Source organism: Ursus maritimus, unplaced genomic scaffold (genome assembly GCF_017311325.1).
Source record: "Ursus maritimus isolate PB19 unplaced genomic scaffold, ASM1731132v1 scaffold_26, whole genome shotgun sequence".
In the NCBI taxonomy this organism is placed as follows: domain Eukaryota; kingdom Metazoa; phylum Chordata; class Mammalia; order Carnivora; family Ursidae; genus Ursus; species Ursus maritimus.
In genome coordinates this window covers 39739727-39751639 of record NW_024425119.1, presented here as the reverse complement: position 1 = coordinate 39751639, position 11913 = coordinate 39739727, and the positions used below count along the sequence as shown (strand labels likewise).

Here is an 11913-nt window from a genome sequence, read left to right as displayed (position 1 = left end):
TGTAAGAAACCGGCCGTCCGAGAAGCCGCTGATTTCAGGCGCCCGGGAACGTTAGGCTGAACAGGAGGGTAATAGAGGACCACGGGTTTGAACCGTCGGGAGCCCCCTGGCCCAACCCACGGGGGGGACCTCCGCCTTGACGGCAGGGTTGGGGAACGGCACCGCTGAGGCGGGAGCCCGAAGGGGCGGGGGGGCCGGGCGCAGCCGTCGGGGGGGGGGTCCCGACCCAGGCCCGGGCCCGGCCACCGCCTCCGGGGCCCGCGGAAAGCCCCGGGCCTCCGCCGCCATTGCGCCCAAGAGTGAGGAGGATCTGCTGGCCCTGGCCGCGTCGCGGCTGAGCCGCCGCAAGCGGGTGGCGGGCGCGGCCGTCGGGGTGGCCATGGTGCTGCTGCTGCTGGTGGCCATTCCGCTGCTGGTGCACAGCTCCCGCGGGCCGGCGCACTATGAGATGCTGGGTCGCTGCCGCATGGTATGCGACCCACACGGGCCGAGAGGCCCTGGACCCGACGGCGCGCCCGCCTCCGTGCCCCCCTTCCCTCCGGGCGCCAAGGGAGAGGTGGGCCGGCGCGGGAAGGCAGGTCTGAGAGGGCCTCCAGGACCCCCAGGTCCCAGAGGGCCTCCAGGAGAGCCGGGCAGGCCCGGTCCACCGGGTCCTCCCGGCCCCGGCCCTGGCGGGGTGGCGCCCCCTGCCGGCTACGTGCCTCGCATTGCCTTCTACGCGGGTCTGCGGCGGCCACACGAAGGTTATGAGGTGCTGCGCTTCGACGACGTGGTGACCAACGTGGGGAACGCTTACGAGGCGGCCAGCGGCAAGTTTACCTGCCCCATGCCAGGTGTCTACTTCTTCGCTTACCATGTGCTCATGCGCGGCGGCGACGGCACCAGCATGTGGGCCGACCTGATGAAGAATGGACAGGTGAGGTGCCCCTCCCCCACCGAGGCCCAGAGCGGACCCCGTAGCTTTCTAAATCTCCCTGCACTCATTGCAACCGAGGGCTGCATTCGAACCCCTCCCCCCAAAGCGTCACTGAGTCCAGAAACGCCAGGCTGCCAAGAACTTATAAATTGTTTCATTTAGCCGAAGAGGAATTGGGGCCAGAGAAAGGAAATGACCTGCCCAGGGCCAGGGTCTCACTGAGCATTAGGAATGGTGTCAGACTCAGAACTCAGGACTCGAAGCTTAATGTCTCTACAGCTGCTAACCTCGCGTTCCAACTATAGGCAACCCTACACCAAAACTTTGGTGTCTCACCCTGCCAGTTAGTGTCTTTTCTTGTCCTGTCTTGGGCCACCCTCTCTTCCGAGGCAGCCCTTTTGGCATTCCGGTTTCCCAGCCTCAGGGTGGGTGAGTTACCTGGAATCTGGCTCCTTCGAATTAGAATGGAATCCAGGTCTCTGGCAATGGGCAGTCAGCAGCTGTTCTCCCATGGGGGCATTCAGCTTGGATTTTCGAGTAAAAGGTAAAAACGACAACACTTGCCCAGGGCCTGGGACCAATTCTAGAGCTAGCCTTACCCTTAGCTAATACAGAGTCGGTAGGCAAAGGTGGAAATCGTGTGGCAGTTCACGGTCCAGCCAGGCAGCATGATGAAAGGGATTTGGAGGGGAAAAGAGGCAAAGGACAGATAAAGCAGAAGCTTTGGACCCCGACCTGGTTCTGTAGGCCCCACATCTTCCCTGGCAACCTCTGGCCTCCAGGTTCTGCTGCTCCCTGCCTCTGTGGTCAGAGTTGGAGTCATTGCCACCTTGGCTTGGGAGAACAGCTCCAAGGACTCAGCTGGAGAACCGGGGCATGCAGAGAGGAAACGAGAGGCCGCAGGGGTGGGGGTTGGGGCAGGCGCTGAGGCCCCACAAGCTGCAGGGTGTAAGACTGGGGCTAAGCGGTGACCTCTGAATGCCCCGCACCATAGGGTGGTGTTGATCGTGGCGCACCAGGCCTGCTGGTCCTGGAGGTCCGAACCTGGTCCTGGAGGTCCGAACCCGGTCCTGCTACGGCTGCGCCACCTCCAGGACTAGAAGGCACTGCACTGGGGTCTCCTCCCAGCAGGGCCGCCCCAGGAGCCCACGGAAAGAGTGTATGTGTCTGTATGGGAGTGAGAGCTGTATGTGTGTAAGGGAGTGAGAGTGTGCGTGCGTGATGCGAGTGTGTCTGTGGGTGCGGGGTGTGAAGGTGTGAGAATAGAGCAGTGTCTATCTGCATGTGGCACTGAGTAGGTGTGTGTGGTCTATGCAGGGTATCTGTGAGCAGGGGGAGGGGGCGAGTGTCTGTCTAGAGTGTGCCGGTTTCCGAGGGGCGGGGGCCGCGCGGCTCCCACTCTGTATTCCGCGGCGCGGGCGCTGCGGCCCTAGGGACGGTAAATAGTGATTAGAATAATGATGAATAATTAATGAGTTAATAACCAGCCCCTGTGGGACAGGAAGAGGGGGGTTGGGGAAGGGGCTGGCGGCCCATGGCGACCAGCAGCGAAGCCAGAGGGAAGAAGGGATTACCTGTTGGGGCGGAAGGCGACCCCCATGTCGTGGCGCCAGTGAGCGGTAGAAGGGGAAAGGGCACCCAGAGGCAAGAATGCATCATTGCACCTTCCCGTGGCCGGCACCCTTGCTTGCATGCTACAGACACACCTGTGCCCTATCACTGAGGGAAGGGAATGGAAGTTGTGGACGTCAGAGCGGGTTCAAAATCTTAGAAATTATCCTACAGGCTAATTTTGTTGTTTAAATGATAATAATAGCAAACCCTATATAGCGTTTTCTAGGTGCAAAACGCTGTTCTAACACACTTCACGTGTAACAACTCATGCAATCCTAACAACCTTAGGAGGTCGGCTCTATTATTACCTCCCATCTTATAGCTCAAATTGAGCACCAGAGAAGGCGTGAAACCTGTCGAGTCGCACAGCTAGTGAATGGCAGTGCCTGGGAAGCTCAGCGATCTCCTGCCCTCTCCCTGTCCCATCTCACCGCCCAGCCCCTGCAGCCTGCTCCCCTCGCGCCGCCTTCCCAGGCCCAGCTGCACCTACTCCCCCCAACGCTTCTGGCCACCGCAGCTCCGCACAGAGGCTGAGTGGGTTGTTCTGTCCTCCCCGCTAGGTCCGGGCCAGCGCCATTGCTCAGGACGCGGACCAGAACTACGACTACGCCAGCAACAGCGTCATCCTGCACCTGGACGTGGGCGACGAAGTCTTCATCAAGCTGGACGGCGGGAAGGTGCACGGCGGTAACACCAATAAGTACAGCACCTTCTCGGGCTTCATCATCTACCCAGACTGAGCAGGGCCCCAGCCCCCGCGCCCCCGCTCGCCCTTCGCCTCCGCTCCCCTCTTCACCCACCTTCCGCCGACCCCACCCAAGGCGCCACTCCCTCCTTTGAGAGCCTGGCTGCTGGGCGGACCCTCCCGCTCCCGAGGCGGCCTTGCGGGGTGGACTCTCCACGCTCCGGGGTCGAAGTGGCTGGGGAGAGGAGGAAGCCGGGCTGAGGAGCAGCAGAGCGGCTCGGGAAGGGCCCCCCCCCCGCCCCGGGGGTCAGAGTGCACGCCTGTGAAAGCTGACCCGAGAGGGGCAGAGGTCGGGCCCTCTCTACTGCGGGGGGGCTGGGGAACAGCTTTGCTGATCCGGAGCTGTGAGCAGAAAGGAAGCCCGGGCATTTGGTGGTGGCCGTGTGTGCGCGGGGGTGGAGAGTAGAAACAGGAGCCCATCTAAGGTGGGAGGAGAGGAAACGTTTTTCTGGCACTTGTCCCCTGTCACCACAACTTTCTCTCGCCATCCTCTCCTCCCTTCATCTCCATTTTCAGGCTCCAGGCTCCGGCCTAGCAGCCTTCTTGTGAACTGGAGGAACCAGTGAAGTCTTTCGTAGCATTTAAAACTCACTCTGTACAGTCCCTATTTCACCCCCATCCTGCCTAGACCCTGGGGCTACAGCTGCTGTTGCCTCTTCCAATAAAGTGAAGTTGAAGAATGTGTGTGCTTCTGAACTTGGTGCCCAGAACGGGGGAGAATGGCTGACCCTTTCCCTCACTCCTCTCAAGGACTCTGGCCCTATCACTGTCTCCCAGAGGCAAAGGTTTACTTATTACCCGGCAAGGCCTGTCTCTGGGGGGAAGAGGAGGGGAGTAGCCCAGGGCCTCTACTCTGATATGGCAAGGGAGGGTATCAGCTTCCGGAGAGCCTCCTGTAGGGAAACAACGGCCAGCATGACACTAACAAGGGGGGATTGCACAGAAACGGGGGGCCTGGTGCTTTCTGCTCACTGTCTGATGCAGGGGGGCTGTAAGAAGAGCTCTAGGGGAGGAGGGAGTTGCTGATGGCTCCTGGGAGGGACACTGATCTCAAATAGTAAGAAGAGCACGTCCACAAAGGTCCAGATTTGCCATCCCCCACACCGCCAACACACACACACACACACACACACACACACACACACACACTCTCTCTCTCTCTCTCTCTCTCTCTCTCTCTCTCCTAGAGCTTGCTGAGGGGCGGGTAGGCAGGAGTGGGATGTCTCTTCAGGACAGCTTCTAGGTGAGGGAGCCTGGGATCCTGAGAGCCCAGGGCCTGCCTCGAAGCTGGAGGACACTGCCACCGTGTGGGCAACCGGAGAGCAACAGCTGTAGCTGGCCTAGATCAGCCCAGAGGGAAACAGGCATTGGGACACTTGAGAAACTTTATTGAAGGGTGGAGGGCATGGGGTGGACAATAAATACGGGCTAAAGGAAGGAGCAAGGCAAGGCAGGAGTGGATGCATCATGACAGATGGTCCTGCGGGGCAGCAGAACCAACTGGAATAAAACACTGGAGAGAGAAAAGACTGTCACAGCCCAGCCATCCTTGACATGGTAGCCAACCCTTCCCCAATGACCCCTGCAAAGGAGCAGAGGCTGGCCCTCCGCCCCCGCCCCTCCCCAGCACACGCACCGCCCTCTTTTCCACAGGCGCGCTGTGCAGGCACAGCCTGGCTGTGGATGGGGGGCTCACCAGGGCATCCTGCCATTCAAGTAACGCGGCCACCGGGTTGGTGCAGACCCGGGTGGGGCCCGAGGGTGGGGCTCGGCTGGTGTAGAAGGCACACTCATCATCCAGACGGGCCTCGTGGAAGGAGTGGATGGCAGTCAGACATGCTTTGAGGCGCTGCCTCAGGGCCAGGGTTCGAGGGGCAAGATTGCTGGGACCTGAGGGCCGAGGGCCAGAGACTTCAGGGCAGGCTCTGGAGTCCTATACTCCCACCATGTACGGCCCTTTCCCACTCCCCCACCAGGGGCCAAGCCAAGTAGGAGCCCGGAGCTTGAGGTGCAAGCCCTCCCTTCTTTCCGAAGGAGCGCCAGGCTGGGGCAGGGTAGGTGGGGAAAAGAAAGCCTGGGACCACCTGGGGCAAAGTAGGGGTCCCGCTCCTGGTGGGAGATGAGGACCTCCTTTGTTCGTAATCCCTTCTGACCCACTCCTTACCTGCCTGGCCTGTTGGGGGCCTCTGAGACTGGAGTGAGTGAATAGGGGGGTTGGCACAAAGCGGGCGTTGGGAGGAGAAGATCAGACTAGTGGTCGCTGGAGCCCACGGACTGCAGCAGGGCTGCGGGCTGGACTCTGCACTTCTAGGTTCCAGGGAGCCGGCCTCTGATGTCCCCGGCTCTATCCTAGGGGAGGGCTCGAGGAGTCCAGCCTGCCTGTGGGAGTCTGCCTGCAGGCATCCGGGCTCTACTGGAGGGCAGGGCTCTGATACCTCAGGCTGTTCCTGGGCAGAGGGTTCTGGTATCCCAGGCTCCCTCCTAGGGCTGGACTCTGGGGGCCCTGGCTCTGCTGGAGGGCAGGGCTGAGCTAGCCCCAGCTTTGCTCCTGGGCAGGGCTGCGCTTCCCCACCCTCCGCTGGAAGACAGGGCTCTGGTAGCTCCGAGCGCTGTGACAGTCCGGGAAGGTGTAAGGCCCCTGAATTCTGCTCTGGGGCACTCAAGGTTCTAGAAATCTCAGCCAGCAGGGGCTGAAGTTCAACCATATCCAGAGAGGAGCCTCCATTAAGGGGGGCACACTTGTCCCCAGTGAGCCCTTCTACCTCCTCTCGCAACAGCTGCTGCAGGATATTGATGCGCTGTGGGGAGGAGACGAGAACCCAGGGTGATGTCAAGGTGGGGGTTCAAGCCTCCACCCACACTGCCCGGCTCCCATCCTCTCCTCTCCTCTGTCAATCAGGCATCAAAGCTGCTGCCCCCACACACCCACCTGCATCTTCAGCTCCTGGAGCTTGGGGGTTGTACCGGGGTGGGGAGTTGCCACAGGGGCTTTCCCCGGCCCCTCCTGCACCCTTATACAACTCTCCTGGTCAAATAATCGGACTGCAATCTGCTCCTGCCACGGGAGAGGAGAGGGGCTGTGTGAGGAAGCCCGTGTGGGGCAGGAAGAAGATCGGTCTGATCCCACCCTCATGAGGAAGGGGTCCGGTTAGTCGAGAGGCCCTGAACTTAGATTAGGAGGGGCAGCAGGGGAGCACGGGGAGTTGGAGAGTTGGTAGCTTTTCCAGAAAGCCCACTGGCCTCAGTCTGCTGGGATCTCAGCAAGGAAAGACTTCAGATACTTACCCAGGGCAGGGCAGGCTCTTCAGGGCACGACTGAGGGGAGAGGCCCCTCAAACCCTGGGCCTGGGACAGAAGGGAGACATTGTAACTCTCCCTGTACACGTCCATTCCCTTCCTCCCCCGCCCTGGCCTAGGTCAGCTACCTCCCCTGCTCTCTCTTACCTGCTGAACTCTGGGGGCCGATAAGATGGGTGTGAACTGGGTTTTGGGACGCATGGCAAGACGTCGCAAGACGGAATACGAGGCCTGGGGAGAGAGGGGGTTGCTGAACAGGAGCAAAATCCAGACCTGGCAGGGACCCCAGCCAGAACGTTCTGCCCTCACCCAGCCCCCCGGAGTACTGGATACAAACTGGAGCTGAGGGGCTAGGAGACGGTACACGCTGAGCCCGTCCAAAGGGTGATGGATGGGTGATGGAAGGTGGCACCACACGGCCAGGGGAGGGTATCGGGTGGGAGGCGTTGCTGTCCTGTGGGGAGGAACAAGGTGGATGAGTGATTGCTCTGCCTCTGCGTTCCCACATCTCCTCATTACAGCAGCCAGTGGGATTCCTTTAAGACCTAGTCAAATTCTGTCTCTCCCTTGTTCATCATCCCTCCCCATGGCTTTCCACGGATTCCAGGGAAGAGCTGAGGCCTCACGCTGATTTGTAAATCCTTCCCCAGTCAGATCTTGCCATCACCTGACCCTCACTTCCTGTTGTCCTCCTTATTCAAGGCCTTTGCATCTGCATTTCAATTGGCCTGGAACATTCTTCCCCCAGATATCTGCTCCATTCACTTCCCCAACTCCTTATGGTCTTCACTTAAATGTCATCTTCTCAATGAAATTGCAATACCCCTCCCCTACTTCCACACCCCCTTCAGGGTCTACTTTCTTTTCACTCATCACCAACTGACAGGCTATATGTTTTACATATGGGTTTGTTTATTATTATTATTATTTATTTTTTATTATTATTATTATTTTGGTCTCCCCCTTCTAGAACGTAAACTTATTTGCTACTGTGTATCCAGAACCTGGAGTACTACTTGGTACACAGTAACTGGTCAATAAACACTTGTGCAGTCAATGAATGTCAGATCTGTCTCCCTCCCAGCACTGATCTGATGTGCGATACAAATATATACCAGACTGTGACCTCTCAGCGCCAGGCTCCAGACAGCTGCTAAGCAGAGACTAGTCCTACTCAGGACTTGAGCCCATGGGGCAAACACAGATTCAGTTAACATCCCGAGGCCCACCCACAATCCTCCATGCTGGCCAGTGCCAGAGAATTCTCCCAAACATCTCCCCTGCCTCCCCCCATCCCAGAAGGGCCTCATCTCACCCTGGTGTGGGTTATCTCTCTTAATGGTACCCGCTGGGCCAGACCTAGGGGGCCCCCTCCTCCTTCATCTGAGCGAGTAGAAACCTCATGTTCTCCTTCAGGGAGAGAGGGAGCTAGGAGGAGACAGGAAGTTTGTTGTAGTGCTCGAACATACACCAACGTCTGGCACAGGGTTTTGCAACCTCCAAAGAGGGGATGCCAGTTTGACGGCCCCCACTGTACCATCAGGGGTGGGCACCTATTCCACATCCCCTTGGAGCCCAGCACTATCTCAGTAATCACTTATTAATCTGAACACCCCAAGCGGGCAAGGGGTGTGATGATGGCTCTTAGAGCTGAGGACAGAACAGTGAGTGGAAGGTAAATCTTATAGGAAGTGGCAGAGAAAGGGTGGAAGTGGGGACCACCTCCTTTGACCCAAGTGCAACTGGGCAACCTCTGGCCTATCAAGGTCCCTTCTGTTGCGGCTCCTTCTGATGTGGCCCTCCCCTTGAGCCCCACACCCCCACCTGCTGAGCTTTCTCCTGTCTTGCTCCCAACTTCAGGCAGCCCATCTGCCCCTGTTTTCTCCCTGTGGCCAGACACACTCACCGGACTGGACTGGGGTCTCCAGGAGCAATCCTGAGTTCTGGCTCACTGAAGTCCTGACGACAATAAGGACAGCAGCTAGCAGTCACTGCGTACTGAATATGAGCTGGGCACTTTGCTAAGTGCTTTACAAATGTCATCTCATTTAAGTCTTTGCACAACCACCTCTAATGATACAAACGTTATCTTCATTGGACAGATTAAAGAAACAGAGGCTTGGGGGTTCAGGCAAGCTCAGTCTAGTAAGTGCTAAGAGTCAGGAGTCAAACCCAAATCCCATTTGTTGCCACAGTCTATGCTCTAGCCACTAAACAAAAGAGACAGCTTTTCTCATTTCTGTTCCTTCTTCCCCCACAACCTGAAAAAAACTGATGTCATACTGAGGCCTGGCTGAGGAGGCCTGAACCCTATTCCAAGGATTCACCCTGGGCAGTTACAATTTTCCCCTTCCCCTCCTTGGTTGCTGGAAAGTCTTAAAGCTACCAGAAAACTCTAGCTCTGAGGGACCCCTATATCAGACATTGGATCATTCTTTTCCAAATGATCCTCTTCTCCTCACCGGCTGCTGCCACCTGTCACTCTTCTTAGCTCCTGGAAACTGGGGTGAGCAGAGGGGTGAAAGGAAGGTCCTGAAGGTTGAATCTGACCCATGGGAGCAAGAGAAAACAGCAGAGTCAGAGGTGGGCCGCAAACCTTCAGGCCTCACCATCAGCCCCATCAACCCCCACAACCGCTCTGGCTCGTCAGGAGGTCTCTTCCCCGCTAAGGGCCAGCTCTGTCCCAGGAAGGAGCTCACAGAAACACTGAGCATCAGCCCCTCAGGGCACTCACCAGAGCCTCTAGCCTCTGAGAACACAAGGTCCGGCCTCGGGGTCCTGGTCCCTCCAGCCTCGAGAAGCAGGAAGCCCTGGCAGGGTCCAGTCGGTGGGCAGGGGTTCTAGGGGCTAAATATGCAGAGGCCCGGGCACCCTGACACCACAAATGAGGCTATCAGCACAGGCTCAGGATTCCCTCCTCAGTCCACACCAGCCTGATTTCCTCATACCCTGTCTTATTACCTGGCCCCTACGGATGGTGCCTCCCTGGCTCCCTCGAATCAGCACTCTCTGAGCCAGACTGGGCTGGCGCCCTAGGCGACAGCTCTTCACCCCCTCACCTGAGAGGATGGTGGCCAGGGCTGCAGGGTCAGCCACAAACTCTATGGTCCCTGGAGCCTCTGCAAGAGAAGAGGAGAAGGAAAGGTAAGAAGGAGGAAGGCTGAGGGGGCCAGGGGCTGAAGCCTGGTCACCTTGAGGATCACGAGTGAGCTGAAGAGACCCATATTATCGAATTCAGCTCACCAAAGTTCATAGAACTTTACTTTATGTAAGACACTATTCTAGGCACTGGGGCTCAGAGATGAAGGAGACAGCCCCCATTCTCAAGAAGTTACCATCAAACTATAGAGAGGTGACAGGCTGGAGCCAAAGCACAGACACGCTATGAAAGAAATGCTGCCAAGTATGAGAACACAGAGCAATTGATTGGGACTGAGGGAGCTGGAAAAGGCTTTAGAAGAGATACCATTTTGTTGAAAGAATGCGAGGACCTCTAGGGGTAGAGAGTTGTCCAGGAGCAGAGTCCAGGACTCTTACAGTCAGCAGAAGACCAGAGTAGTGGAAAGGTCCCAAACCCCACCGCACCCAGCCACTCCCCCAAGCCCACACAAGGAGGCTGCGTGTTTTCAAGCCTCCAACAGGTACCTGTCTGGGGAGGGCACGTAGGCCCCACATTTTGTCCCCCAGGGCTAGGCCTCAGTTCCTCCAAGGGGTTCTGGAGCTGAGTGCTCCCCACTGATCTCTCTGATTTCTCTGTTTGATGTGTGACTTTTGGACCGGGGCCTGCTGAGTCGAGGCTGAGCTTCTGCATCAATCTCTGGGGGAGGGGAGCACAAAAACTGGGGCTCAGCTTTGGGGTGCATTGGTGGTATGGGCTGTCTGCTTGCAGCTACTGTCTTCACCCACCAGTCCCCTCTTACCTTTGGGTCTTGGTTCTCCTGGTCCAGGGCGCAGGGTTTGACTGTGGGGAGAGGCGGGCGTCTCTGAGAGCGTACGGGAATCTTGCTAGGGGTAGGAGATACACCCCTGAGGACAGGATTCTTCGTGGCTTGGAGGGTGGTCATGACTGCTACAACTGAGATGGGGAGGAAAGCAGGACCTGAGATCAAAGGTCGGCCAGTTCGGAGCTTGAGTTCTGACATTCCTGAAGCCCTCACCTCCGCCCAAACCCATGTGCCTAGAAGACCTGATGCTTCCAAGGCCGCTCCAGGAAGCCGCTCCCTCCAGGCACCCCGATCCTACTCTTTCGCTCCAAGACCCCGAGCTGCCTCTCCTCCCTGTGAGCCCCGCAGCCGCCATTCCCTCCAAGATCTCCGTGCCGCACCTTCCTCGGAACCACTCGGGCTCACTACCACTTCATTCGCTTTTTCTTGACTGGCTTCAGCTGCAGCTACTTCCCCAGTTTGTAAAATACGCCGAGCGCCTGATTGGCTCTTCCGCGCTCCGGCGGAGGCGCGTGACACCTGGCTGAGCAGTCCAATCCACAGGCTTCGGAGGCGGGGCCAGAAGAAGGACTAGTTGTCGAGCCGCTTTCTGGCCAGGAAAAAACTGACCCGACTCAGTCAGCCAATCCGAGAGCGGAGCGCGGGGTGGGAGGCGGGGAAAGGGAAAGGAGGAGGGCGTTCAGAGGCCGGGGAAGGCGTGGCGCTCCGAGTCCCAGCCACAACGGGCGCTGCCTACTCTCGCGAGGTCTCGGGACTGCTAGGAGAGGGCTTCCTCTCGCGGGTTTGTGAGAAGGGCTGGTGGTCCTGAAAGAGGCTAACGGTGTTGGAGGCTGGTGGGATCCCCAGACCCGACTCTGACCAGAGAGCGGCTGAAACGCTGGGGACGCAGTTCCAGACACGTATAGGAAACGTCTTCTGCACTTTGTGCCTGGGAGGAGGAAGGTGCCTCCAAACGGACAGAGGGCTGGAGGGAATAGAACTGAGGCTAACAATAATAAAAATAAAAAGAAACCATCTTTGGGCACTTGGGTGGCTCAGTTGGTTAAGCCTCCACTGTTGATTTTTGCTCAGATCATGATCTCAGGGTTGTGAGATCGAGCCCCACGTGGGGCTCTGCACTCAGTGGAAAGTCCTCTTGAAATTCCCTCTCCTTCCTCTCTGCAGCCCCTGCCCCGCCACTTTCTCTGGGTAAATAAATAAATCGTAAATAAACAAACCATCTTTTTCTCACAGGAGCCTCACAACCCGGTGAGGTGTGGTCTCCATTTTGCAGATAAGAAAGAAGACTCAAACAGTCTTATTCATTCAGCAGAACAGGCCTGGAGGACTGGGGAGAGGGGTGTCACCTGCCTGTTATTGGCAGGCAGGGGTGTGAAACTGAGGGAACCTAGAATACC

At 57.9% G+C, this 11913-nt stretch overlaps 2 protein-coding genes across 2 annotated transcripts; one reads left to right on the top strand and one right to left on the bottom strand.

Annotated features, from left to right (window-relative positions):
* The first annotated feature begins 379 nt into the window (after positions 1-379).
* C1QL4 (complement C1q like 4) lies at positions 380-3270 on the top strand. The gene is made up of 2 exons (XM_008704743.2): positions 380-916; positions 3091-3270. Exons 1-2 carry the CDS (start codon positions 380-382, stop codon positions 3268-3270), a joined length of 717 nt encoding a protein of 238 aa, XP_008702965.2.
* A 1376-nt stretch (positions 3271-4646) lies between these two features.
* LOC103675460 (trophinin associated protein) lies at positions 4647-10991 on the bottom strand. Its single transcript, XM_040642403.1, has 15 exons — positions 10897-10991; positions 10493-10647; positions 10218-10389; positions 9534-9691; positions 9307-9444; positions 9035-9117; positions 8479-8531; positions 7888-8000; positions 6910-7026; positions 6720-6803; positions 6561-6620; positions 6205-6330; positions 5440-6073; positions 4972-5165; positions 4647-4788 (listed from the first exon to the last, which is right to left on the bottom strand). Exons 2-15 carry the CDS (start codon positions 10634-10636, stop codon positions 4741-4743), a joined length of 2124 nt encoding a protein of 707 aa, XP_040498337.1. The 5' UTR covers positions 10637-10647; positions 10897-10991; the 3' UTR covers positions 4647-4740.
* Positions 10992-11913: the final 922 nt, after the last annotated feature.

Bases quoted from the DNA above. Each gene is read 5' to 3' on its own strand.
- C1QL4 (XM_008704743.2), top strand. From the start codon at position 380: ATGGTGCTGCTGCTGCTGGTGGCCATTCCGCTGCTGGTGCACAGCTCC. The intron at 917-3,090 runs GTGAGGTGCCCC...CCTCCCCGCTAG, and splicing joins ACCTGATGAAGAATGGACAG to GTCCGGGCCAGCGCCATTGC.
- LOC103675460 (XM_040642403.1), bottom strand. From the start codon at position 10,636: ATGACCACCCTCCAAGCCACGAAGAATCCTGTCCTCAGGGGTGTATCT. The intron at 10,390-10,492 runs GTAAGAGGGGAC...CCCCTCCCCCAG, and splicing joins AGGAGAACCAAGACCCAAAG to AGATTGATGCAGAAGCTCAG. The intron at 7,027-7,887 runs GTGAGATGAGGC...TCCTCCCCACAG, and splicing joins GAGAGATAACCCACACCAGG to GACAGCAACGCCTCCCACCC.